The sequence below is a fragment of the Lipotes vexillifer genome, unplaced genomic scaffold (assembly GCF_000442215.2).
Source record: "Lipotes vexillifer unplaced genomic scaffold, Lipotes_vexillifer_v1.1 scaffold504, whole genome shotgun sequence".
In the NCBI taxonomy this organism is placed as follows: domain Eukaryota; kingdom Metazoa; phylum Chordata; class Mammalia; order Artiodactyla; family Lipotidae; genus Lipotes; species Lipotes vexillifer.
Genome location: NW_006785225.1, coordinates 1,090,611 through 1,118,548, shown reverse-complemented (window position 1 = coordinate 1,118,548; position 27,938 = coordinate 1,090,611). Strand labels below are relative to the sequence as shown.

The window sequence follows — 27,938 nt, the reverse complement described above, 5'->3', positions numbered from 1 at the left end:
CTTGCAGGGCAGAAATTGAGACACAGATGTAGCGAACAAACGTATGGACACGAAGGGGGGAAGCGCTGGAGGGTGGTGGTGGTGCTGTGATGAACTGGGAGATTGGGATTGACATATATACACTAATATGTATTAAATGGATAACTAATAAGAAACTGCTGTATAAAAAAATAAATAAAATAAAATTCAAAAAAGAAAAAAGTATTAGCTGCATTGATTCATATGAGCAAATATTGGGAACACAGACTAATGCAGATAGAAGGTATTAATTCGAGTGTTTTATGAGACCCCAGATTGTTATTTCTCCAAAGGGAATGAACTTTAAATCACACAGGTAGAACTATTACAAATTCTAGTTAATTAACATCATATAAAGCTTTAATTATGAAACAACTACAATTAAAAAAATATTTACCTGAGCATCTATACTTCAATATTTTGGAACAATTGTCTGTTGTTAGAAAACCAATGACTTCTTTATTTATTATATCTGAACATAATGTAAATGGATCTGGGGAAAAAAATTGCAAAATGAAAGATATTTTTGATTAGTGAAAAGGACCTGACATTTATAAGATTTATTAATTCTCAAGAGTTTCATAAACTGTAGCCCAGTACTACACTTCCAATCATCCTAGTGGATATACGGAAAGGATATCAATAAAAGGTGACTGAGGCGTTTAGACCAGAAAGAGAGTCAAAGGCATGGCTTATATGTTAGAGGGAAGATATTACTTTTAGCTATATTAATCACCTAAATATGTTTTCTTGAACAATCAAAGAAGAAACATTTTTAGTCATACCTGTTACTGGTAACTGTTGCTTTGTGTTTTTGGCAATAGGAGTTGGATGTTTAAAAATATGGTCGCTAAAAGAAAATAGACACCAGATTAATAAAAGTAAACATACTGTTTGGTGTGTGAACAAATCTTTCCGTAAGCAGTAGTGTGATTCTGATGTTTGACAGGCAGAAAGAGCTGGAGTCAGGATCTACCAAAATCTACCAAATTCTGCCAAAGTATGGTATGCAATGGTTATAGCCTTGTTTCTAAAAGTGGAGTTAACTACTATATATAATAAAAAATAGATAAACAATAAGGACCTATAGTACAGAACAGGGAACTTTATTCAATATCTTGTAATACTGTATAGTGGAAAAGAATCTGATAAAGTATATGTGTGTGTGTGTGTGTGTGTGTGTGTGTGTGTATAACTGAATCACTTTGCTGTACACCTGAAACATTGTAAATCAACTCTACTTCAATTAAAAAAAAAAAAAAAAGTGGAGTTAAACAAGACTCCAGAGGTCAATAATACTGATGCCAGCAGAAACATGGAAGAAAAAGTTATAAAAGAGGAAAACAGGAAGGAAGGAGAGCAAAAAAGAGGAAATAACAAATTCATTGGGCCAGAGGGCAAGAAGGTTGGCCCAAGAGCATATCCCACTACTTCCCAATTCTATATCCCTGAGAAATCGGGTTAAAATTACATGAAGAACGGTTTTGAAAAGGAAAAAGGGGGTGTGATGATGTAATCCCATCTGTCTAACACTTAGTTTACCCTGCAGCCTCCCCAGAACATAGCACCATTCTCTTCAGTTTCCCTCCTAGCCCAGTAACTATCAGAAGAGCAGAACAGAGGAAAGGCTTTAGGAAGAAAAGCTGCAATTCCAGGTCCAGCCCCACAGGCTACCCATGAGCGAGAAAGGACATATACTGGAGGTGAGGTACAGGGAACAAATGAAAAGACAAGCCTAAACCAGATTTTCATCACACCTTACTCCCTTTTATCAAGTTAAACTTACAAACTGGCTTTTGCTAAATTGCTGATGGATTATCAATACATGCATTGTTATTTCAGCTACAGAGGTTCAGTTTAAGTTTTCTGAGTATCCCTTCTAAAATTCAAATCTGATCGTGTCACTCAATTTAAAATCGTCAGCGGCTCCCTATACTCTATAAGTTATAACAGAAAATCTTGAGTAGTATTACATGCAAAGCCCTAGATAAACTGGCCCATCCAAACTCCTTTCCCAACATTTCCTACATTAGGCTCCTCCTAAAACCATGCTTATCATTTCTATATCCCAGTGTTTAAGAGTATGGCACATAGTACTACACACACACACACACACACAAATGCTGAATAAATAAAAGTTAGAAACAATTATTAAACTATACCTTGATTGAGAAACAAAATTCTTTTTTTCAAAGGTTGTTTCTTCACGTAAGTTTTGATTGCAGCTTGAACTGGCTTTACATAAAGTCTTATTTTGCCCACTCTCCCTATAACAAGCATTAACTGGATTTGCACTCTTTAACAGGGTCTTCATTTGATCATAATTTGTACATGCTTTAGACATGACTTCATGGGACTTATAACTCTGAAGCTTTCTAGACTGGCTTTTATCCCTATCTTCTGCTTTGGAACCTCCACCACTGCTATCTGCATGGAGGTGTTTCAATGTATTTTGAATATTTATGTTCACAGATGAAACACAATCCTTATATTTTTCTCTTTGTACTCTTTCCTGTAATGTAAAAATAAGTAAATAATTTCAAAATAATCATTTGCTTTATAATTCAATTTACACTCCCTTTAAATAATGCAAAAAAAGTTTATGATTGTCAATAGAATATATATTATAAAGGGGGTAGTTTACATTAGGAAGGAAGGGGAGAATATTCTTTAAATGATTTGGGGACATTGGGTAGTCAACTTGGGAAAAAGATAAACTGAATACATATCTCACAATTTACACAGAAACAAAGTAAAAATTAACTAAATATTTAAATATAAAAAAATGAAATTATATATGTTCTAAAAGAAACCATGATGTTTTAATATTCTCAATGGGAGGAGTACCTTTCCAAGTACTACAAAAAATCAATAAATCATAAAAGAAAAACCTATACTTTACCACATAAAAATTTTTTTAAAGTTCTGCTAGAGATGAAGAATATTGGGGGGTGGGGACCCAGAGGAAGAAAGGGCCAAAAGCAAAATCAAATACAAATCAAAACAGCTAGAAAGAATATGTATGTCATATCTTGAGCTACAGTAGAATTTTTCTAGTAACATTTATAAAAAGCTACTACAATGAACCATGAAAAAGATCAGTAACAGTGTAGAAACATAGGCAAAGGAGATGAACAGTTCACAAGAAAGGAAATATAAATAAATAGCTCTTAGACATATGAAAAATGCTCCATCTCACTTTAATAAGAGAAATAAACATTAAAGGTAAATGAGATATCTTTCTTTATTTTATTTTTTTTACTTTTCGGCCCCACCACACAGCATGTGGGATCTTAGTTCCCCGACCAGGGATCGAACCTGAGCCCCCTGCATTGGAAGTTCGGAGTCCTAACCACTGGACTGCCAGGGAAGTGCCATAGACATTTTTTTTTTCTTTTTCTTTTTCTTTTTGCGATATGCGGGCCTCTCACTGTTGTGGCCTCTCCCGTTGCGGAGCACAGGCTCCAGACGCGCAGGCTCAGCCGCTCCGCGGCATGTGGGATCTTCCCGGACCGGGGCACAAACCCGTGTCCCTTGCATTGGCAAGCAGACTCTCAACCACTGCGCCACCAGGGAAGCCCCTAGACATCTTTCTTCATCTATGACATTGGCAAAGATCAAAAGGGTATAGGGAAACATTCTGTACATTATGGGGGAGAGTGTAAACTGGTACACCTCTATGGAGAAACAATTTGACAGTATCTTTCATAATAAAAACTGTGGGACTTCCCTGGTGGCACAGTGGTTAAGAATCCGCCTGCCAATGCAGGGGACACCGGTTTGATCCCTGGTCTGAGAAGATCCCACATGCCACGGAGCAACTAAGCCTGTGTGCCACAACTACTGAGCCTGAGCTCTAGAGCCCATGAGCCACAACTACTGAAGTCCGTGCATTCTAAGGCCCACGTGCCGTAACTACTAAGCCCACGTGCTACAACTACTGAAGCCCGCGCACCTAGAGCCTGTGCTCCGCAACAAGAGAAACCACCGAAATGAGAAGCCCACGCACTGCAACGAAAAGTAGCCCCCGCTGGCCACAACTAGAGCGAGAAAAGCCCAAGTGCAGCAACGAAGACCCAACGCAGCACAAAACAAACAAACAAACAAACAGAAAAACACTGTGTATATCTTTTTAAAAAATCCTATAGATATAGTTTTGCATGTGCAAAATGTTAATGTTATTAACTGCAGTATGGTTTGTAATAGCTAAAAGTTGGCACCTGAAAGTTCATCTCAAGGGGAACTAGCATATCCATCAGTGGAATACTCTGCAATTGTAAGATATATAGGTAAACAGATAGATAGATAGGACTTCCAGGTAAAGATGATGACTTTAACACCCATATTTATTTTCATTCCTTCCAAAAAAACAATTAGAACAACAGTTCTTAAAAAGGCACAGGTGGACTTCCCTGGTGGCGCAGCAACAAAGACCCAACACAGCTAAAAATAAATAAATAAATTTATTAAAATAAAAAATAAAAAGGCATAGGGATTTCCCTGGTGGCACAGTGGTTAAGAATCTGCCTGCCAATGCAGGGGACATGGGTTTGATCCCTGGTCCGGGAAGATCCCACACACCACGGAGCAACTAAGCCCATGTGCCACAACTACTGAGGCTGCGCTCTAGAGCCCGCGAGCCACAACTACTGAGCCCGCGTGCACCTAGAGCCCGTGCTCTGTGACAAGAGAAGCCACCGCAATGAGAAGCCCGCGCACCGTAATGAAGAGTAGCTCCCACCTGCCGCAACTAGAGAAAAGTCCGTGTGCAGCAACGAAGACCCAACGCAGTCAAAAAAAGGCATAAACCCACAAGGAGAAGCATAAATTCCACAAGGAGAAATGGAAGAAGATACAAATGCAACAAAATTTTGGAATTGGAAAGCAGATAGGTAAATGACAGCCTATTTAGCAGACTTGATAAAGTTGAATTTAAATAAATGAAGCAGGGCTTCCCTGGTGGCGCAGTGGTTAGGAATCCGCCTGCCAATGCAGGGGACACAGGTTCGAGCCCTGGTCTGTGAAGATCGCACATGCCACAGAGCAACTAAGCCCGTGTGCCACAACTACTGAAGCCCACGCGCCTAGAGCCCGTGCTCCACAACAAGAGAAGCCACTGCAATGAGAAGCCTGCACACTGCAACGAAGAGTAGCCCCTGCTCACTGCAACTAGAGAAAGCCCGCACACAGCAACAAAGACCCAACGTAGCCAAAATAAATATAAATAAATAAATAAAGCAGACTTAGGCTTCCCTGGTGGCGCAGTGGTTGAGAATCTGCCTTCCAATGCAGGGGACATGGGTTCGATCTCTGGTCCGGGAAGATCCCACATGCCGCGGAGCAACTAAGCCTATGCGCCACAACTACTGAGCCTGTGCTCTAGAGCCCACGTGCCACAACTACTGAAGGCCGCATGCCTAGAGCCCGTGCTCCACAATGAGAGAAGCCACTGCAATAAGAAGCCTGAGCACTGCAATGAAGAGCAGCCCCCGCTCGCCGCAACTAGAGAAAGCCCGCACACAGCAACGAAGACCCAACACAGCCAAAAATAAATAAATTTATTAAAAACAAATAAAAATAAAGCAGACTTGAAAGCTGACAATGGGAAAAGCCAAGGAACTGAAATATGCTGCCAAACTCTCAAAAGACTTAGGAAATGCAGGTAGGGTGAAAGTGGGGTTAAAAACAGGAAGGTTGGATTAAAGTTCCAGTAGTTGGATTGCTAGATCCTGACCCCCACATACACACACTCAGCAGGCAGATGATGGTCCCCTCCCTCCCCAAAAGATGCAGAAGGTCCCCTCCCTCCCCAAAGATGCAAGTTTAATCTCTGAGGGGGATAAAACAGTCTCTACACTGGAGGACACCAAGCAAAGCTGAAGGCAGAATACTATCACAAAGACTAAGAAAATATTTACATACTGAATACTAAGACTCCCAAGCTCTATTTCCCCATTTTGACTCCAGAATATTGATTCATAATTTCGAGGCAGGAGATTAGACATTGGAGGTTCTCTAAAAAATGACCCACCAAATTAATTCTACAAGAATCCAGAATCAAAAAATTTCCAGGAAAGGGGGCAGCGGGCGGTGCGCGCCCCTTCCCGCGCTCGCTCCGCCCGGGCCCTGGCCCCAGCGGTGGGGAGAGCGCCGCCAAGCCCGACCGCGCCCTCCACGCGCCCGAGACCGCAGAGTGCCGGTCTGGCCCGCCAGGTGCCGGTCCCCAGGCCCAGGCGGTGTGGCTCGCAGATGTAGCGGCGCGGGGTTGGCCAGAGGGGCAGCACCGGCGGGCGGGAGCCTTGCATTTGCAGCGCTGGGCTCCAAGGGGTCGCGGGCCGGAGGAAGCGGAAAGCCGCGCAGAGTCACCGGGGACCTCGGTGAACCATGTTGAGCCTCCCAACGGGAAGCAGATCCACCTGGTGAACTACGTGGAGGACTACCCGGACTCCACTGAGTCTCAGCCTTTCGATCTGCAGAGACACGTCTCTCTGATGCAGGAGGTCGACGCGAAATACCAAGAAATCCTGCAGGAACTGGATGAGTATTATGAGAAGTTCAAGCGGGAGACGGACGGTGCCCAGAGGAGAGTGCTGCCCTGCATTCAGAGGGCCCTGATTCGGAGCCAGGAGCTGGGTGACGAGAAGATCCAGATCGTGAGTCACATGGTGGAGCTGGTGGAGAACTGGGCCAGGCAGGTGGACAGTCACGTGGAACTCTCTGAGGCACAGCAAGAGGTCAGTGACACCACTGGCCACAGCAAAGCTGGCCAGGATAAGTCAAAAAATGAGACACTCATGCAGGCAGAAAAGCCCAACAACAAGTGGTCCCAGCGACAGCGCAACAACACAGCTAATAATCACGACCATGATTACATCACCTCTGGAATGCCTAAGGAGAAGAAGGCAAAGGCCTCCAAGAAGAAGAAACGCTCCAAGGCCAAAGCCGTGAGGGAAGCATCCCCTGCAGACCTTCCCATTGACCCAAACAAGCCCACGTACTGTCTGTGCAATCAGGTCTCCTATGGAGACATGATTGGCTGTGACAATGACGAGTGCCCCAAGTGGTTCCACTTCTCCTGCGTGGGGCTGAACCATAAACCCAAAGGCAAGTGGTACTGCCCCAAATGTTGAGGGGAGAACGAGAAGACCATGGACAAGGCCCTGGAGAAGTCCAAAAAGGAACAGGCCTACAACAGGTAGTGGCAGGCCTGGCCGGACTGAGGCAAGCAGGACAAGCCATGTATTTATTGCATGGCCACCTGGATGGGTGCAGGGACTGTACACGTAGCCTTTTAAAGACGGTTGGAAGAGGAGCTCTTTCTCTCGTAGGGACACCGGAGCTCTCTTTGCTTTTCCGTTGGTGCACATGTGTAACAAGAGAGTGGTCTGTGGATCAGCATTTTAGGAACCGCAAATATAGGTTTGAATTAAATATTCAAAAAAAAAATTTCCAGGAAGGCTTTTTGCATATGACTCTTACATATCAGTAGCAACCAAAGATCACCAGAAATCTGAAGAACGCTAGAGACCAGGAAAGAAAAAAACAAGCAAACGTCAACAATCAAAAAACACCTCTGAGGAGTAAGATGAAATATGGATTAGAAAAAAAAACTTTAAAAATGAGAATTGTGCCTTTTCAGAGGAGGCATCGAGTGCACACAGAGCACCATGAAGGCCTTAGGCATACTGTGAGAGTACAAGGTGGTGGGGCGCTGCTGCCCACCCCCAAATGCTGCATGCTACCCCTCTATCACATGAGAATCTTTGCGCCTAATCATGTTGTTTCCAAGTCCCACTTCTGGCACTTTGTGTCTCAGTTGAAGAAGATGAAGAAATCTTCAGGGAAAACTGTCTACTGTGGACGAGTGTTAGAGAATCTCCCCTTCAGGTGAAGAACTCTAGCATCTGGATGCACTATAACTCTCACAGTGGCACCCATAACATGTACCAGAAGTACCGGGACCTGACTGCAGCAGGTGCCATCACCCACTGCTACTGAGACATGGGCGCCCAGCCTCATACCTAGGCCTAACTCTATCCATATCAGGAAGGTGGAGGAGATGGCAGCCAGCAAGTGCCACCAACCAGCAGTCAACCAGTTCCACAAATCCAAGATCACCAATGCCCCACCGGGTCCTGTGTCACCAGCACAAGCCACGCTTCACCACCAAGAGGCCCAACACCTTGTTTTAGATGCAGGGCCTCCCCATCCCCAGGTCTGCCCAATAAACTCTTTGGGAAAACCAGGAGAAAAAATGAGAATTGTCATTGATATATTTAAAAGAAGAATGCCTGTTAAGTCTTAAGTCTATGAAATGAGAATAAGATAATTGAAAAGGAGTAAAAAAGAGGCTTTGGTAACTAAAAATATAATAGCAGAAGTGAAAAACTCAATAGGTTATATATGAGAACATTTCCCAGAAGGTAGAACAAAAAAAGAGAAGAAAATAAGAGAGAAATGATAAGAAGGAAGACTAGCTCAAGAAGTCCAACAAATAAATAATAGGAGTTTCAGAAAACAAGGAAAGAGAAAACAGGGAAGCAGTCATCACAGCATAATGCTATAAACTTGCCCAGAACTGAAGGACATAAGTCGACAGATTGAAAGGGCCCACTATGTGTATAACACAATGAATGAAAAGAGACTGACACCACACTTTAAAATTTTAAAACATTGGGGATAAAGATTATATAAGCTTCCAGAAGGAGAACACAGGTCACACCAAAGGATCAGAATGGCTTTGGACCTCAAGAGTAACAGTGGAAACTACAGGACTATGGAGCAACACGTTTAATATACTGAGGTGATTTCCAATCTAGAATATTTTGTCCAACCAAACTATCAATTAATTCTGAAGGCAAAATAAAATTATTTTCATATTTACAAGGTCTCAAAAAAATTACATCCTATGTACCCTTTTTCAGAAAGCTAAAGAAGAATGTAGCCCATCAAAATGGGAAACTAAACCAAAAAAGAGAGAATGACACAGGATCCAGGAAATCGGGAATCAAGGAAAGATACAAAGAGGATCATTAAGATGATGGTAAAGGAGTATCCCAGGGTAACAGTTGTGTACATGACATAAAGGATGTACCAGTTCTTAATTTATTGCTCCTCAACTCCAAACCTATCCTCCTTTGTCCTGCATTGTAAAACTTAAACTAGACTCTATAGACCACTATTCTAGGGCTAGCCAGTGTTAGACTCTGACATCAGAATGTGCTAGAGGGGCAATACAAGGATGGAAGAAAAAGAAGGGACTTTTTCTTCTTTTGGTGCCGTGTTGTTTTGAGTGGTGGCAAGTGGAGGCAGACTTGTATTCTAGGAAATGTTAAAAGAGGTTCGTAGGGCTTCCCTGGTGGCGCAGTGGTTGGGAGTCCGCCTGCTGATGCGGGGGATACGGGTTCGTGCCCCGGTCTGGGAGGATCCCACATGCCGCGGAGCGGCTGGACCCGTGAGCCGTGGCCACTGGGCCTGCGCGTCCGGAGCCTGTGCTTCGCAACGGGAGAGGCCGCAGCAGTTAGGGGCCCGTGTACCGCAAAAAAAAAAAAAAAAAAGAGGTTCGTAATTTCTGATACTTCCTTGGAGGTCCAGTGGTTAAGACTCCACGCTTCCACTGCAGGGGGCATGGGTTCGATCCCTGGTGGGGGAACTAAGATCCTGCATGTCACACAGTGTGGCCCAATAGAAAAAAAAAAAAGAGGTTCATAATTTCTTTAAAATATAATTGTCCAGTGATTCTGCTCTTAGGTATTTATCGAAGAGAAAGGAAAATGTACACTACAGGCACAGAAGTGTACACCAATGTTCACATAACATTATTCCTAGTAGCCAAGATCTAGAAGCAACCCAAATGTCTATCAGTTGGTGAATGGATACACAAGTTGTGGTGTGTCCATACTATGGAATATTACTCAGCAGTAAAAAGGAACAAAATATTAATAAAACAACATCGGTGAATCTAAAAAATATTATATATTAAGTGAAATAAATCAAACACAAAATATTATATATGATTCCATTTACATGAAATTATAGAAACAGAAACTAATGACAGAAAGCATATCAGTGAATTGCCTAGGCTGAGGATGGGGAATGGGACTGTCTATAAAGGGACACAAGGAAACATTTTAGGGTGAGTGGACTGCTCTATATCTTGACTGTCCTGAGAGTCACACAACTGTATAAAATTATCATAACTCGGGGACTTCCCTGACAGTCCAGTGGTTAAGACTTTGCCTTCCAGTGCAGGGGGTACGGGTTCAATCCCTGGTTGGGAAGCTAAGATCCCATATGCCTCACAGCCGAAAAACCAAAACATAAAACAGAAGCAATATTGTAACAAATTCAATAAAGACTTTAAAAATGGTCCACATCAAAAAAAAAAAAAAAGAAAAGAAATAGAAATATGAACAGAACAATCACAAGTAACGAAATTGAAACTGTGATTAAAAATCTTCCAACAAGCAAAAGTCCAGGACCAGATGGCTTCACAGGTGAATTCTATCAAACATTTAGAGAAGAGCTAACACCCATCCTTCTCAAATTCTTCCAAAAAATTGCAGAGGAAGGAACACCCCCAAACTCATTCTATGAGGCCACCATCACCCTGATACCAAAACAAGACAAAGATACTACAAAAAAAGAAAATTACAGACCAATATCACTGATGAAAATAGATGCAAAAATCCTCAACAAAATACTAGCAAACAGAATCCAGCAACACATTACAAGGGTCATACACCATGATCAAGTGGGATTTACCCCAGGGATGCAAGGATTCTTCAATATACACAAATCAATCAATGTGATAAACCACATTAACAAATTGAAGAAGAAAAACCATATGGTCATCTCAATAGATGCAGAAAACGCTTTTGACAAAATTCAACACCATTTATGATAAAAACTCTCCAGAAAGTAGGCATAGAGGGAACCTACCTCAACATAATAAAGGCCATATATGACAAATGCACAGCAAACATCATTCTCAATGGTGAAAACTGAAAGCACTGCCTCTAAGATCAGGAACAAGACAAAAGGAATACAATTGGAAAAGAAGTAAAACTGTCACTGTTTGCAGATGACATGATACTATATACAGAGAATCCTAAAGACACCAACAGAAAACTACTAGAGCTAATCAATACATTTGGTAAAGTTGCAGGATACAAAATTAATGCACATAAATCTCTTGCACTCCTATACACTAATGATGAAAAATCTGAAAGAGAAATTAAGGAAACACTTCCATTTACCACTGCAACAAAAAGAATAAAATACCTAGGTATAAACCTACCTAGGAAGACAAAAGACCTGTACGCAGAAAACTATAAGACAGTGATGATAGAAATTAAAGATGATACAAACAGATGGAGAGATATATACCATGTTCTTGGATTGAAAGAATCAATATTGTGACAATAAAATGACTATACTACCCAAAGCAATCTACAGATTCAATGCAATCCCTATCAAATTACCAATGGCATTTTTTTACAGAACTAGAACAAAAAAATCTTAAAATTTGTATGGAGACACGAAAGACCCCAAATAGCCAAAGCAGTCTTGAGGGAAAAAAATGCAGCTGGAAGAATCAGACTCCCTGACTTCAGACTATACTACAAAGCTACAGTAATCAACACAATATGGTACTGGCACAAAAACAGAAACATGGATCAACGGAACAAGATAGAAAGCCCAGAGATAAACCCACACACCTACGGTCAACTAATCTATGACAAAGGAGGCAAGGATATACAATGGGGAAAAGACAGTCTCTTCAATAAGTGGTGCTGGGAAAACTGGACAGCTACATGTAAAAGAATGAAATTAGAACACTCCCGAACACCATACACAAAAATAAACTCAAAATGGATTAAAGACCTAAATGTAAGACTGGACACTGTAAAACTCTTAGAGGAAAACATAGGAAGAACACTCTTTGACATAAATCACAGCAAGATCTTTTTTGATCCATCTCCTAAAGTAATGGAAGTAAAAACAAAAATAAACAAATGGGACCCAATGAAACTTAAAAGCTTTTGCAAAGCAAAGGGAACTACAAACAAGATGAAAAGACAACCCTCAGAATGGGAGAAAATATTTGCAAACGAATCAACGAACAAAGGATTAATCTCCAAAATATATAAGCAGCTCATGTAGCTCAGTATTAAAAAACCAAACAACCCAATCCAAAAATGGGCAGAAGACCTAAATAGACATTTCTCCAAAGACATACAGATGGCCAGGAAGCACATGAAAAGCTACTCAACATCACTAATTATTAGAGAAATGCACATCAAAACTGCAATGAAGTATCACCTCACACCAGTTAGAATGGACATCATCAGAAAATCTACAAACAACAAATGCTGGAGAGGGTGTGAAGAAAAGGGAACCCTCTTGCACTGTTGGTGGGAATGTAAATTGATACAGCCACTATGGAGAACAGTATGGAGGTTCCTTAAAAAACTAAAAATAGAATTACCATATGACCCAGCAATCCCACTACTGGGCATATACCCAGAGAAAACCATAATTCAAAAAGACACATGCACCCCAGTGTACATTGCAGCACTATTTACAATAGCCAGGACATGGAAGCAACCTAAATGCCCATCGGCAGACGAATGGATAAAGAAGATGTGGTACATATATACAATGGAATATTACTCAGCCAATTTATTACAGCGAAATTGGGTCATTTGTAGAGACGTGGATGGACCTAGAGACTGTCATACAGAGTGAAGTAAGTCAGAAAGAGAAAAACAAATATCATATATTAATGCATATATGTGGAACCTAGAAAAACGGTACAGATGAACTGGTTTGCAAGGCAGAAATAGAGACACAGCTGTAGAGAACAAACATATAGACACCAAGGTGGGAAAGTGGCCAGGGTGGGCGGTGGTGGTGGGATGAATTGGGAGATTGGGATTGACATATATACACTAATATGTATAAAATGGATAACTAATAAGAACCTGCTGTATAAAAAAATAAAAAATAAAAAAAGAACCTGCTGTATAAAAAAATAAATAAAATTCTAAAATTCAAAATAAATAAGTAAAACTTAAAAGATTATCTCTTGTGGAATAAAAGAAATTATTATAGGGCTCCCCTGGTTGAGAGTCCGCCTGCCAATGCAGGGGACGCGGGTTCGTGCCCCGGCCCGGGAGGATCCCGCATGCCGCACTGCGGCTGGGCCCGTGAGCCATGGCTGCTGGGCCTGCGCGTCCAGAGCCTGTGCTCCGCAACGGGAGAGGCCACAGTGGTGAGAGGCCGCGTACCGAAAAAAAAAAAAAAAAATTTATTATAAAAATATGTATATCATAAGTCAAACTGAATGCTTAAAATGTGTGATTACCATTGTATGTAAATATTATTTTATTAAACAATAAAATATTTTTAGAAAAAAGATAGCTGTTTAAAGCAAAAATAATAACATTACTGGGCAGTTTATGACAAATGTAGCAGTAAAACGTATGGCAACAGCACAAAGAACAAATGGAAGTGTAAGCACACTATTGCAAAGGTCTTACAATATTACATGAGTGGAATGATATTATTTGAATATAGGCCATGATGAGTTAAAGATGTGTATTATAAATCCTAAAGCAATCCCTTAAAAAACCAAGAATATTTAGCCAATAATCTAACATGAAATATAATAGAATATTTAAAAATAATATAAAAGGCAAGAGAGCAGGAATAAAAGGAACAAAGAACAAATGGGACAAACAGGAAGCAAACAGCAATATGGTAGACTTAAACCCAAACATATCAGTAATTACATTAAATGGAAATGGAATGATCACATCAATTAAAAAGCAGAAATATACAGGATAATAAAGACCAAACTATATACTGAAACCCATGCTAACTATAAAGACATAGGCTATAGGTAAAAGAGTATGTCCAGGGATTTCCCTGGTGGTGCAGTAGTTAAGAATTCACCTGCTAATGAATGGTCCAGCAAGATCCCACATGCCGTGGAGCAACTAAGCCCATGCACCACAACTACTGAGCCTGTGCTCTAGAGCCCACGAGCCACAACTACTGAAACCCCCACGTCTAGAGCCTGTGCTCTGCAACAAGAGAAGCCACCACAATGAGAAGCCCACGCACCGCAACAAAGAGTAGCCCCTGCTCGCTGCAACTAGAGAAAGCCCATGCGCAGCAACAAAGACCCAATGTAGCCAAAAATATATAAATTAAAAATAAATTAAAAAAAAAAAGAGTAAGCCCATCAACTGATAAATGGATAAGTAAAATGTAGTATACACAATGGAAAACTCTTTGGCCATAAAAAGCAATGAAATACTGATACATGCTGAAAGATGAATGAGCCTTGAAAACATGCTAAGTGAAAGAAGCCAGTCACAAAAGACCACATACTATGTGATTCCATTCTTATGAAATACCCAGAATAGGCAAATCTGTAGAGTTAGATAGAAGATTGGTGGTTGCTTATGGCTGCGGACCAGAGTGTTCAGGGAAATAGCTAAAGGGTACAGAGTTTCTTTTTTTTTTTTTTTTGCGGTACGTGGGCCTCTCACTGTTGTGGCCTCTCCCGTTGCGGAGCACAGGCTCCGGACGCGCAGGCTCAGCGGCCATGGCTCACGGGCCCAGCCGCTCCGCGGCATGTGGGATCTTCCCGGACCGGGGCCCGAACGCGTGTCCCCTGCATCGGCAGGCGGACTCTCAACCACTGCGCCACCAGGGAAGCCCCAGAGTTTCTTTTTGAAGGAATAAAAATATTCTAAAGTTGACTTTGGTGATTATTGCACGTATCTGTGAATAAAAACTACTGAACTGTACACTTTAAATAGGCAAATGGTATATGAATTACATCTCAATAAAGCTATTTTTTTAAAAAAGGTAAGAAGTACTGATATATACTACAACATGGATGAACCTTGAAAATGCGCTAAATGAAAGAAGTCAGTCACAAAAGACCACATATTATATAATTCAATTTATATAAAAAGTCCAGAATAGGCAAATACAGAGAGACAAAAAATAGATCAGTGGTTGCCTAGGGTTGGGGGAGGATGGATGGGGGAATACAGAGGGTGACTGCTAAATGGTATGGAGTTTCTTTTTTGGGGTGATAAAAATGTTTTAAAATTAAATGTGGTAATGGTCACACAATTCTGTGAGTATATTAAAAACCAATGAAATGTATACTTCAACTGGGTCAGTTGTATGGAATGTGATTTATATCTCAATAAAGCTCTTACAAGGATATAAATGTAGCAGGATATTTACTCTAGAGTTGGTTACACTGGTGAGAGATTAAATATTTTCTAAATGTCCATCAATAAAAGACTAGTTAAATCAAATATGGTAATCTATGATATTGAATACTACTCAGTCATTTAAAAGAATAAAATTACTATACTAAATTGGATACCGTGTTTTTATTTTTTTAAATGCATGCACATACAAAGACACAAAGCATACATACATAGTAAAAATATGGAAGTTGGGCTTCCTTGGTGGCTCAGTGGTTAAGAATCTGCCTGCCAATGCAGGGGACATGGGTTTGAGTCCTGGTGTGGAAGATCCCACATGCCGTGGAGCAACTGGGCCCGTGAGCCACAACTACAGAGCCTGCACTCTAGAGCCCGTGAGCCACAACTATTGAGCCAGCATGCCACAACTACTGAAGCCCGCATGCCTAGAGCCTGTGCTCGGCAACAAGAGAAGCCACTGCAATGAGAAGCCCACACACGGCAACGAAGAGTAGTCCCCGCTCGCCTCAACTAAAGAAACCCTGGGGGCAGCAACGAAGACCCAACGCAGCCAAAAATAAATAAATAAATAAATAAATTTTTTAAAATATGGAAATGTGTGTATGTGTATATATACATATGTAAACATGTGTATATGTACAGTTGACCCTTGAACAACATGGAGCAGTCGAAAATCCACACATAACTTTACAGTCAGCCCTTCATATCCACAGTTCCACATCCATTGAATCAACCAACCTGAGAGCCTGAGACTGTGTAGTGCTGTAGTACATATTCATTGAAAAAAATCCATGTATGAGTGGATTCAAGCAGTTCAAACACCTGTTGTTCAAGGGTCAACTGTATGTGTGTGTATAGATACACACACATACAGAGAGAGAGAGAGATTATTCTCCATTCTTTCTCCTTCTTGAACCCTTATTATACAAATGATAGATCTCTTGGCTCTATCTTCCATGTCTCTTATTTTTTCAGTCATCATTTCCACTTTTTAAAAATATTTTTCTCTGTGTTCAAGGATGATTCCTCAAGTATTACTAATGAATTTTAAATTTAAAACCATTAAAATAAAAAGTAACTTGGCAAGAAAAATATTTTACCCTCCAACCTGTATTATTAAAAAATATTTGAAACAAGTTCTACATTCTTTGAAACAAAGAAGCCAACCTCATTTCCTTCTCTTTCAAGCTGTTCTATTCTGTGTAGAATTTCCTTCGCTTTCTTCCAGTAATCTTCAAGATTCTTCTCTTTCATATTTACGTCCTTTAATTGTTCTTCATTTTCATCAAAAGAATATTCTCCTAGACTTAGAGATAACTTCTCAGCTTTATAATATGGGAAAAAATAGTGAGTTTATCCATTACTAGAAATGTTATTTTAACACTTTAAATAAGGACAAACTCATACCCCATACCCCCTTCTCTAAATTTTGCACATCCAAACCATCTTAACTGCCTAAGTGGTACTGAAAATAAGTGGAAAGCAAGTGCTTGGCAGAGGCTGAGGACACAAAGAGTCATAAATTAGATTTTACTCTTCAGAATTATAGAGGAAAGAAAATAGCAAGAAAACATGTTATGCTAGATATATAAACACCCTCAGGTTTGTGGCTACTGGTTTTAAAGTAGTTTTTTTTTTTTTAACACAGTTTCTATAAAGTGGTTCCTTCCTATATTCTTTTAAATTCTCTTTTTACATATTGTGGCAGCAGTTTTCTCCCAAAAGACCAAAATCCTTTTCATGGCCACTTCCTCTATGCTTCAGCCATCAATTCCTTCAATGCACCAGGCTCCCTCCTCTCACAGGACATTTGTGCCTCACTGTTGCGTATGCCTGAGACACTGGACCATAACAAACTCCCTTCTTTTCACCTAATTAACTTTCTACATTCAGATCTCAGATGAAGAATCACTTCCTCCCAAAGCCTTTTCTGCTCCAAGTCTAGGCCACAGTCCCTGTTACAGGTTAAGATCTGTGCTCCATCCATTCTTAACCTGTATGTTAATTTATAATAACACATTCATTTTTGGGATTATTCAATTACTACCTATTTCTCTAGTTACAATAAGCTCTGTAAACACATAGACTATTGTTTCTTATCACTGTATCCCTAATGCCTAGCACAGTGCCTGGCAAATAAGAGACACTCAAACATTTTTTAAACAAATAGATGAAGGTACTTTATGTTATGATTTAATCATAAGTCACTTGTAGCCCTCAAATTTAAGTCCTACAGCTAAATCTGTCCACACTGCATTAAATAAGTGAATTATCTATACTGTTGTTCTCTTCCATATAAGTTTTTTACACGCTGTAGTACTCTAGTTGTCACATCAAAATTATATAATCTGCTTTTCAAATGTAAGAAGAGCTTGGGGAGCTAAAGGGGCTTGGTTCATCAAAGCAGATACAATTCTCTTGCATAAAGTTTGGTTGGTATTTTTTTAAAGTAATAGTAAACTTACTAATTTTTTTGCAGTTGTGAAGCACAAAAGTGGCAGCTTTGTTTAGTTCCTCGTTCTGAGATTCAGTTAAGACTTGTATCATGAGTGGAAGCCCATTGCTTTTAAAAAGGTCATACTGATTTTCCTCTGGAAAACACATCAAAGATTAAAGCAGAAGATAGTTACTTTCTTTCTTTTTTCTTTCTTTATTTTTTGGCCGCACTGTGCGGCTTGCAGGATCTTAGTTCCCCGACCAGAGATTGAACCCCGGCCCCGGCAGTGAAAGTACAGAGTCCTAGCCGCTGGACCACCAGGGAATTCCCAATAGTTATTTTATCTTAAACTATAGGCATGAGGTCATAATTCTTCCTTGTGATAATTATGAACATAGTTCAAATTTTAAAATACAGAAAAACGAAGTTTAAAGGTATTTTCAATTTAGAAAATAATCTACTTATATAAGATACCTAAGTCTCATAAGTGATAATCTCTGAAACACAGCCACAGAGCAGTGTCACACCTCATAAGAGTAAAGAAACTGCCCTCACTTCGTTTAAAAAAAGGTTTTGTTGTCAATTATACCTCAATAAAAAAATAAAAATTAAATTAAAAATTTTAAAGGTATAGTGAATCCTAAATTATACAGAGGTGAAGAGAAAGTATAGAGAAATAAACGAATGGAGAGAATGGAAAATGAGGGAAGAGAGAGCAGAAGAAGCAAGAGAGAATAAAAAGAGGGAAGTGGAAAAGTGGGAGGAGGAGAGAGAGGAGATTGGAGGAAGAGAGAAAGGAGAGAGGAAAGTGAAGAGGGTTGGGGGACTTCCCTGGTGGCGCAGTGGTTAAGAATCCGCCTGCCAATGCATGGGACACGGGTTCAAGCCCTGGTCTGGGAAGATCGCACATGCCACGGAGCAACTAAGCCCGTGCGCCACAACTACTGAAGCCCACGTGCCTAGAGCCCGTGCTCTGCAACAGAGAAGCCACTGCAACAGAGAAGCCACCACAACAAGAGAAGCTACAGCAATGAGAAGCCCATGCACCGCAACAAAGAGTAGCCCCCCCGCTGCAACTAGAGAAACCCCACATGCAGCAATAAAGACCCAATGCAAAAATAAAATAAATAAATTTATTAAAAAAAAAAGAAAGAAAGTGAAGAGGGTTGGAAAGGAGGAAAGTGGAAAGTGGAAAGAGGAAGAATGGCAGGAAAGTGGAGAGAAGGAGAAAATGGAAGGGGAAGAGAAGAGAGAGAGGAGAGAATGATTAAGTAGAGAAAGAAAGAACTTTCTAAGGTTTTCAACAAGGAAAAATAGGATTGTATCTGTGCAGCAGTGTGAAGAGTGGATTGAAAAATGGAGATAGAAGGAAGAGGACACAGGGAGGAATCTATTGTAATAACATTGGTGAAAGATGCTGAGGGGCTGAGGGCTTAAATGGGGAAAATAGCACTGGAATTGAGAAGAAGGGAATAAGGAGGGGTAAACAGAAGTAGGGCCACAGGTCTTAGGGACTGACTGAATACCACGGCTGAAGGATGAGGAGCAAAATGACTGGTCTGGGGACTAGGAGAAAGGCAATACTTTTAAGCTGGGTGGGTGGGGAGGAATAGTGTATTTCCACTCCACCGTTTTAACTAACACACTAAATAAATCCAATACTTACCACAATCCTCTGTACAATGACCAACAGTAAGTATGATACTAAATTTTTCTCCTGAATCCAGACTTTCATGAAGCAGTAATGCCAGAAGTTTTGAAACAATGTGGTACTTGGATAGTACTACCCCAAAAGTAGCTAAAAAAGGAAAAAAAGAGCAAGTACAAACTTAAAACGTATAGCTATACATATAGTATTTTCCAGATATTACATTATACTATTTTTCAGATCTTATCCTGGGAAAATGACATTATGTATCTACATAATATCTAAAATTCACATCTCATATAACATCTAATATATATGTATATATATGTGTGACTATAAACAAATTCATTGTAATAAAATGGTGGCTTATATAGCCCTCATTAATTCCTCTTCCCATACTAAAGACATTATACTAAAGCAAGTTTTTTGAAGAATGCTTTCCTCTAAGTTGTCCTGCATAATGTTGTGAATATGAAGTAATAATACTACCTTCCTAAAAGCTACTTACTCTCACCTTACATTCCTCGTCTTATCTAGATTGACAGTAAAGACCTTCCTATGAAATCGATTCCTGCCTGTCATTGAAATACACTATTAACTGGCCACGGTTCTACTGACGTTAGTGATGCAGTGAAGCATACCTGAAGCTATACTGAGATGTGAAAAATTCAAGAAGTCCACCAATTTAAGCCACACTTCTCACGGTTTTGTTCTTCATGTGTATGTGTGGTGTTTTTTCTTTTTTTTTTAACAGAGTTCAGAGTCTAACTACTGACAGCAACAAAAAGGTTGTGAATTCCTCAGCAGACTACATCATAATAATTTTTGTATCTCTAGAGCTCACATAGAGCCCAGCACATAGCAGGCCCTAAATAACTGATTTTTTTTAAAATGATCTATTTTTTTCAGTTATTTGTGAATGTCGAGAGTTACAGAGATTTATAGACTATCATTCCTCAGTATCTGTACATGTGAGAAGCAGCCATGAGTTCAAGTGTGGTTCTGTTACTCACTGGTTACAGTAGGGTAAGTCTGTCTCACGCTTATCAGATAGAGGCATACCTTAATTCTTTATCTCACTTTTTAAAATCTATAAATTGGGCTTTCCATCCCCTATGTCTCCAAAATGTCCCTTGATTTCTCATCTAAATTTTTTTTTTAATCACAAGTTGCCAACAGCACTTTATTTTTTCTTTTCAACATCCTGTTCTGCAGCTTCCTTGGCCCTTTTTGCCCGGATGCCAAAGAGCCGGGCATTGGCACGGGCCATGTGGAGTAAACGTTTTCATTTAATGCAGCTTTTTAAGTGAAACAAAGGTTTAGGACTGACAGACTCTTATCTTGATTCTATCATCAAACCTGAAGTCAGAAGACCTAGATTTGAATTCTTAGGGAAGTCATAATTTCCATGAGAAAATAAGGAGTTGGACTAGAAAATTTCTAAGTTTCTCTCCCACTTATGAGAAACTGGAAGTCCAATCCATGTTAGCGTTCAATCTATCATTTCAACATTCACCATGCTGAATTGAAGCGAAATGCAATTGCAGAAAAATTACTAAGCGTTTTCACTCACGATTATCAGCAATACATGCATCCACTGTCTTTGTCACCACCACTGCAAGCTTAGCACTGGAAAGAGTCTTGTGTGAATCAGATTCCAACTGCACAAGAACTTGAGACAATACATCCAGTCCACCCACAGATATGAAGTATTTCTGCACGTATGCTTAAGGAATAAAGTAGCAGAACTATTATACTTCAACCAAGTATATGGTTTCATTAAATTAATTTGCACTAAATATAACATTAATTGACTTTTTAAAATACTTACTAAAAATCTCAAAATTACAAAATGAAAAATCCAATCTTTACCTGTGCATATACATAATCACAAGATTGATTTTATTTACTTACATAAGAAACTCACTTTGACATAGTACAACTACATGTACAGTACAGTACTTCTTTCTTGTATGTTAGATATCTTGTTTCATTTAGCAAGAACTGGTATATTTTGCAAGAATGACATTATTAAATTCAAGTCCTTCAAGAGCTATAAAGAATAGATTCATTCATTTAGCTTGGTATTACAATTAGCAAGCTGACTACTTTCTGAATTCCAACATAACTCATTCCTCAAATCTGAATCAACAAAGGGCAAAGTAAATTAACTGTTTCAAAAAAACCCACATATTTCATCCATCTTATTTAAGCCTAATTCTTTTACTTCTTGGAGCATAAAAGTATAACATATTGTTGAGAGTCATAACAACTATTCCAAGCAAAGACTGGATGACAGATACATTTTTTAAAAGCATTTAGTCTTTTGTTCCCCTGTAGGAAATGATTCTGATAGCAAAGTACCCCACAGGTCTGTGCATTCAACAGCCCCCATCCCAGCAATGGGCATATAACAAATGGATATATGGGCTAGTGATTATAATTCTGTTACAAACCTTCTTCCCAGTCTACCCTAGTACCACAAATTGAGCCAGGATGATTTAAACACAAAAATTACTTTTTGTATTGTTCAATAAAACACAAAAATCTTAATCTAAAAAAATCATGTTCAAAAATTTCTATGTCGGAACAGAACTGTTAGGAAATGTTATTTAAGGATAAGCAAACATTTTCAATATTATGGAGACTCCAAAATAGGCTTCTTTACTACAAAGTATTTTCATTATAAAAATCTTTAAAAAAGGAAGTATCTTAAAATTCTTAGATGAAATTGGGCACTATGTTACCACAAAGATTTTCAGTTATAGCCTATGTAATGAAAATTCAGGCTTATAAGCAGAAGAACATCCTAGTCTACACCTGTACACTGAATATTTCAAATTACCTCTAATCTATTTCATGTCAGTTTGCTGAGAGTAATAAGGTCCTATAAGTCGGACACAGCAGTATTACTCATCTAAGTTGGTACTTAAAGAAAGAGGAAATGTCAAAGCATCATGGAAATAGATTTCAATTTTTGAAATTATAGAGATATGTTTCTTTGCATGTGAAACATGACTATTTGCTTTAAACATCTGAATATAGATACACACCAGCAATGTGTGAGACGGTTCTAGTTGTTCCACATCCTCATCAATATTTAATATCACTAGCCTTTCTACTTTTAGCCATGCTAGTGGGTGTACAGGGCTATCTCCTTGGGGTTTTACTGGGTACAAGTTCTTTATCAGATGTACATTTCACAAATATTTTCTCCCACTCTATGGCTTGCCTTTTCACCTTAACAGGATCTTTTGAAGAGTAAAAGATTTTAATTTCAGTGCAGTCCAATTTATAATCTTTTCTTTAGTGGCTCATGCTTTTTGCGTCCTAAGAAATCTGTCTACTCCCAAATTATAAAGATTTGCTCCTATGTTTTTGTCTAGATGTTTTATAGTTTTAGTTCTTACATTAAGGTGTAGGGATCATTTCAAGTTAATTTGTGTATACTGTGTAAAGTAAGGGTTGAGCTTCATATTTCACAGATAGATAAGTACTTTTTCCAGCACCATTTGTTTCAACCTTTTCTAACACAGAGTTACTGTGGCACCTTTATAGAAAATCAACATTCGTAGAAAATCAATCATATATATATGTCTATTTCTAGGTTCTCTACTTTTTCCATTGATCTATGTCTACACTTACATCAATGTTACACTCTTGATTACTGTATAGTAAGTACTGAAATCAGGTAATACAAACCCTACAATTTTGTCCTTTTTCAAAATAATTCTGACTATCCTAGCCCCTTTGCATGTCCATGTAAATTTTAGAATCAGCTTGTCAATTTCTGCAGAAAAGCCCGTTGAGATTTTGATGGGGAGTGCCAAGAATCTAGAGATGAATTTGAGAAGCGACAGTATAACAATATTGACTCTTACAATCCATGAATATGATATCTCTCCCATTAATTTAAGGTTTTATCTCAGCAATGTTTTATAGTTTTCAGCACACTGACATAGCAGATGAAATCATTAAATGTACCCCTAAGTATTTTGGGCTTTTTATATTATTGTAAATGACAGTTACTTTAAGTTCCCAAGTGTTGCTAGTATTTCTGTATATGACCTCGTATCCTGCAACCTTGCTAAAATCACTTATTAGTTCTGTAGCTTTTTGTAGATTCTTCGGACAATCATGTCATCTATGAATAAATACTATATTTTCTTCTTCCTTTTCAATCTCTATGCCTCTTATTTCATTTTCGTGCCTTACTGCACCGACTTGGATGTCCAGTTAAATAATGAGTGGCCATCCTTGTCTTTTTTACAGTCTTAGGGGGAAAGCATTAAGTCTTTCACCATTTAAGTATGTTAGCTCTAGTACTTTGTAGAAGCCCTTCATCACATTGAGGAAGTTCCCTTCTATTCCTGGCTTACCAAAACCTTTTGTCATGAATGTATGTTGAATTATGTGAAAAGCTTTTCCTGCATCTTTGGAGATCATATAGTTTTTCATTTCTAGTCTATGTATACGGTGAATTTCCTAATGGTAAACCAATCTTGCATGCCTAAAGTGAATGCCACTTGGTCAGAATATATTATCCTTTCTATATATTGCTGGATTGATTTGTTAATATTTTGTTATGGATGTTTGCATCTATGATCATAAAGGATACTGGCCTACAGTTTTCTTGTAATGTCTTTTTCAAGTTTTAGTGTGGAAATAATGCTGCCCTTAAAAGTTTGTTGGGAAGTGTTTCTTCTACTTGTATTTCCTGGAATAATTTACGTAGAATTTTTTTTCCTTAAATGTTTGGTAGAATGCACCAGTGAAGCCTTTTTTCTTTTTTCTTTTCTTTTCTTTTATTTATTTTTGGCTGCGTTTGGTCTTCGTTGCTGCGTGCAGGCTTTCTCTAGTTGTGGCGAGTTGGGGCTACTCTTCGTTGCAGTGCACGGGCTTCTCATTGTGGTGGCTTCTCTTGTTGTGGAGCACAAGTTCGAGGCACGTGGGCTTCAGTAGTTGTGGCATGCGGGCTCATAGTTGTGGCTTGCAGGCTCATAGTTGTGGCACACGGGCTCTAGAGCACAGGCTCAGTAGTTGTGGCGCACGGGCTTGGTTGCTCTGAAGCATGTGGAATCTTCCCAGACCAGGCCTCGAACCCATGTCCCCTGCATTGGTAGGCGGATTCTTAACCACTGTGCCACCAGGGAAGCCCCAGTGAAGCCTTTATGACCTGGAATTTCCTCTGTGTTAAGGTTTTAAACTACAAATTCAATTTCACTATTAGATATAGGAATATTCAGGTTATCTATTTCTTCTTGAGTGAGCTTTTGTAGTTTGTGTCTTTCAAAGAATTTGTCCAGTTCATTTAAGTTATCAAATTTAATGGCATAAAGTTGTTTCTACTATTCCTTTGTTATCCTGTTAATATCTGTTAAGATATAGAGATGTCATCTCTCATTCCTTATAATTTGGGCCTTCTAGTTCGTGGTTAGTCTGGATAAAGGATCCGTTTTAGTGATCTCTTCAAAGAACTAGTTTTTGGTTTAATTGATTACTCTGTTCTTTTTCTATTTCATGGATTGCTAATCTTCTCTTTGTTATTTCCTTTGTTATGCTTACTTTGAGTTTAACTTGCTCTGATTTCTAGTTTCTTAGGTGGAAACTAATATAATTGATTTGAGACCTTCCTTCTTTCCTATGCAAGCCTTATTGCTATAAATTTCCATCTAAACACTGATTTTGCAGCATCCCACTGTTTAATTTTGTGTTTTCATAACCATTAAGATAAAAACATTTCTAATTTCCTTTATGATTTATTTTGTGATTCATAGGTTTGTATTTTTATTTTGATGTGGGTTTTTTTTTGTTTTGTTTTTGTTGCAGTACGCGGGCCTCTCACCGTTGCGGCCTCTCCCGTTGCGGAGCACAGGCTCCGGACGCGCAGGCCCAGCGGCCATGGCTCACGGGCCCAGCCGCTCCGCGGCACATGGGATCCTCCCAGACCGGGGCACGAACCCGCGTCCCCTGCATCGGCAGGCGGACTCCCAACCACTGCGCCACCAGGGAAGCCCGATGTGGGTTTTTTTAGTACTGTGTTGCTTAATTTCTAGATATTAGGGACTTTTCTAGATGCTTTACTTTTATTAATTTCTAATTTAATTCTATGTGGTCAGAGAACACTCTCTGTGGGTTTTTACAATTTTGCTGTGTAGGTGTTCTGTTTTGTGAGGATATATGGGAAGATTCAAAACTATGCTGCCACTATCATCTTCCCATATCTTCTTAACAATATCTATTTTTAAGATTTTCTATGTATAAGATTTTAACTTATACAATAGTATAAATGGATACAAAATGACACAACTTAGTGGAATTCATTAATTCAATAGGTTTTTGTTATGCTTTAAAATATGTTTTTTCAAGTATAACCTATAGAATAATGAATACTTACTGTTATTTGCAAGAGTGAGTCCAATAAATGAGCAAATAGGGCGAATTATCTCAGGTTTCGTGCAATTTATTAGCCAGTCATTAGCATGTGGAAAAAGTGAAGAGCAAAGCATTTGATTTTCATCTGAAAGGAGAAAAAGGCAATCATATTTTAATATACTTGGAAAATATCAGTTTTTTATTTGTTTTTAATCTTTATTTTTATATGTCAATATTTGAGATAATTACCATTTTGAGGATTGTTGACACAAACACACAGAGTACTACACACTGAAGACCACAACTGATAACTCTGGAAAACATTTTCATCTGACAAATTCAACTCATATTTTGAAAGAACTGTCCTATTAGGTTAAATAGAAAAGGAAGTAATTAATACAAATGTGTTAAGGTCTTAAGAAATCAATAATTAATAACAAGAAATGTATATTTACTTACTTGAACAACTGTGATAGAACTGAAATACAACCTGTTTCTCTCACAAGCGTCTGTCCAGTCCCTTAAAAAAATAGCCATATATTACATGAATATGACTTCTGTTTAGCAAATAATTTTGTAGAAATGGAGAACAACATTTAAGTAGTTTTTTTTTTTTTTTTTTGCGGTACGCGGGCCTCTCACTGTTGTGGCCTCTCCCATTGCAGAGCAACAGGCTCCGGGCGCGCAGGCCCAGCTGCCATGGCTCACGGGCCCAGCCGCTCCGCGGCATGTGGGATCTTCCCGGACCGGGGCACGAACCCGTGTCCCACGCATCGGCAGGCGGACTCTCAACCACTGCGCCACCAGGGAAGCCCAGTAGTATTTTTAATAAACAACTTTCAGTCACTTTAAAGTATTATAAAGTACAATACAGAATTATAGTAGGTAAAAATCTGTAATCAAGATTATTACGGAAAATACATTACTTACGTTTAGAGAATGACAGTATTCAAATTTCCTCTAAAAATTGCAAAACACTTATTTTGCATGGTTCTGTGTTACAATACCAAAATGTGCTCCAAAATAGAAAAAAAATTAATTCAAAACATAAAAATAGAAAAAATAAAATCTAGAAGCATTTAAAATGCATATAAAATTTCTAACAATTTGAAGATTTAAATAAGCAATGTTAAAAAAATAACCTTAGCCTGGGCAATAGGTATACAGGAACACTCTATACACTACCCTTGCAACTTTTCCGTAAATCTAAGATTGTTCCAAAATAAAAACTAAAACAACAACAAAAACAAAGTAAAACTTTAGCCAAGAGCTACATGAAATTTAACACCATTGCTGACTGATAAAATGACCTTAAATACAATGATAATTAAATGGCCAATTCAGTGGAAAATCAACCAAACTAATTCATTAAATGCTTCTCTTTTGCTTTTAAAGGTGTTTCTTTTCAATGTTAATTAAATAATGCAAATCACTTGAGTATTTTTTAAAATACTAAATTAATAAATATCAAACAATTAAATGCATGCTATTAATTCTCTTTTCCTTAAAGCCGTAGTTCTCAGAAGTTAGTAAGATTAAAAAAGGTACTGACATAAAGACAAGAATAAAAGGACTAATAATGACTGTTCCAATTTATTATTTTTAAAATATTTCCACAACATAAGAGAATGTACTTACTATTATTTGAAACTAGAACCAAAATAACATAGACAGACATTCTTTTCAAATTTGTGTTTGAATCATTGTTAGATAAGAACCAAGTTAAGTCTTCAAACAATTCTGGAGTGCACAAAGTCTGCTGACAGTAAACTGAAATGTGAAAATATAATTTTAATTTCTATGTATTAGCACAGACAAGTTTTAAAATATGCTGAACAAAATATAAAATTGCCATATGGACAATTCTCAACCAGATCTCATTTCACTGACATTTATTAGTCATACAACAAATTCTGACAAACTTACATGCTTACTCAATTAACAGACCAAAGAAGCAATATTTTAATCAGAAGTAGTTGATCTAGGTTCTAAAACATGTATTGCAATCTCATAGAATTTCCAATAAAAGCCTAACTGAACAAAAATTTAAAGTAAAACATGACCAAAAAATTGAGGATAAGTAACAAAACATAGCCAAAGAAAAATTTAAGAAAATTCAGAAACCTGCTTTAGAAAAGAAGGACAAATGATACTTGTGGTATTTTTAAAGACTTTTCTAGATGTAAAAATATCTTTCCCA

General features: G+C 38.6%; 1 protein-coding gene and 2 pseudogenes across 1 annotated transcript in view; 2 read left to right on the top strand and 1 right to left on the bottom strand.

Moving 5' to 3' along the window:
- TERB1 (telomere repeat binding bouquet formation protein 1) overlaps positions 1–27,938 on the bottom strand; it is a 47,488-nt gene that overhangs the window by 11,273 nt on the left and 8,277 nt on the right. Inside the window, exons 4-14 of the mRNA XM_007457311.1 lie at positions 27,377–27,508; positions 26,198–26,258; positions 25,988–26,103; positions 25,761–25,883; positions 20,937–21,089; positions 19,382–19,513; positions 17,744–17,869; positions 16,446–16,603; positions 2,181–2,530; positions 804–868; positions 416–511 (exon numbers count right to left, since the gene is read on the bottom strand). Coding sequence (XP_007457373.1) covers positions 416–511; positions 804–868; positions 2,181–2,530; positions 16,446–16,603; positions 17,744–17,869; positions 19,382–19,513; positions 20,937–21,089; positions 25,761–25,883; positions 25,988–26,103; positions 26,198–26,258; positions 27,377–27,508 — 1,512 coding nt within the window. The remainder of the gene's footprint in view (positions 1–415; positions 512–803; positions 869–2,180; positions 2,531–16,445; positions 16,604–17,743; positions 17,870–19,381; positions 19,514–20,936; positions 21,090–25,760; positions 25,884–25,987; positions 26,104–26,197; positions 26,259–27,376; positions 27,509–27,938) is intronic.
- Positions 5,620–7,217, top strand: LOC103077195 (inhibitor of growth protein 1 pseudogene; annotated as a pseudogene).
- On the top strand, positions 7,686–8,210 carry LOC103076914 (60S ribosomal protein L18a pseudogene; annotated as a pseudogene).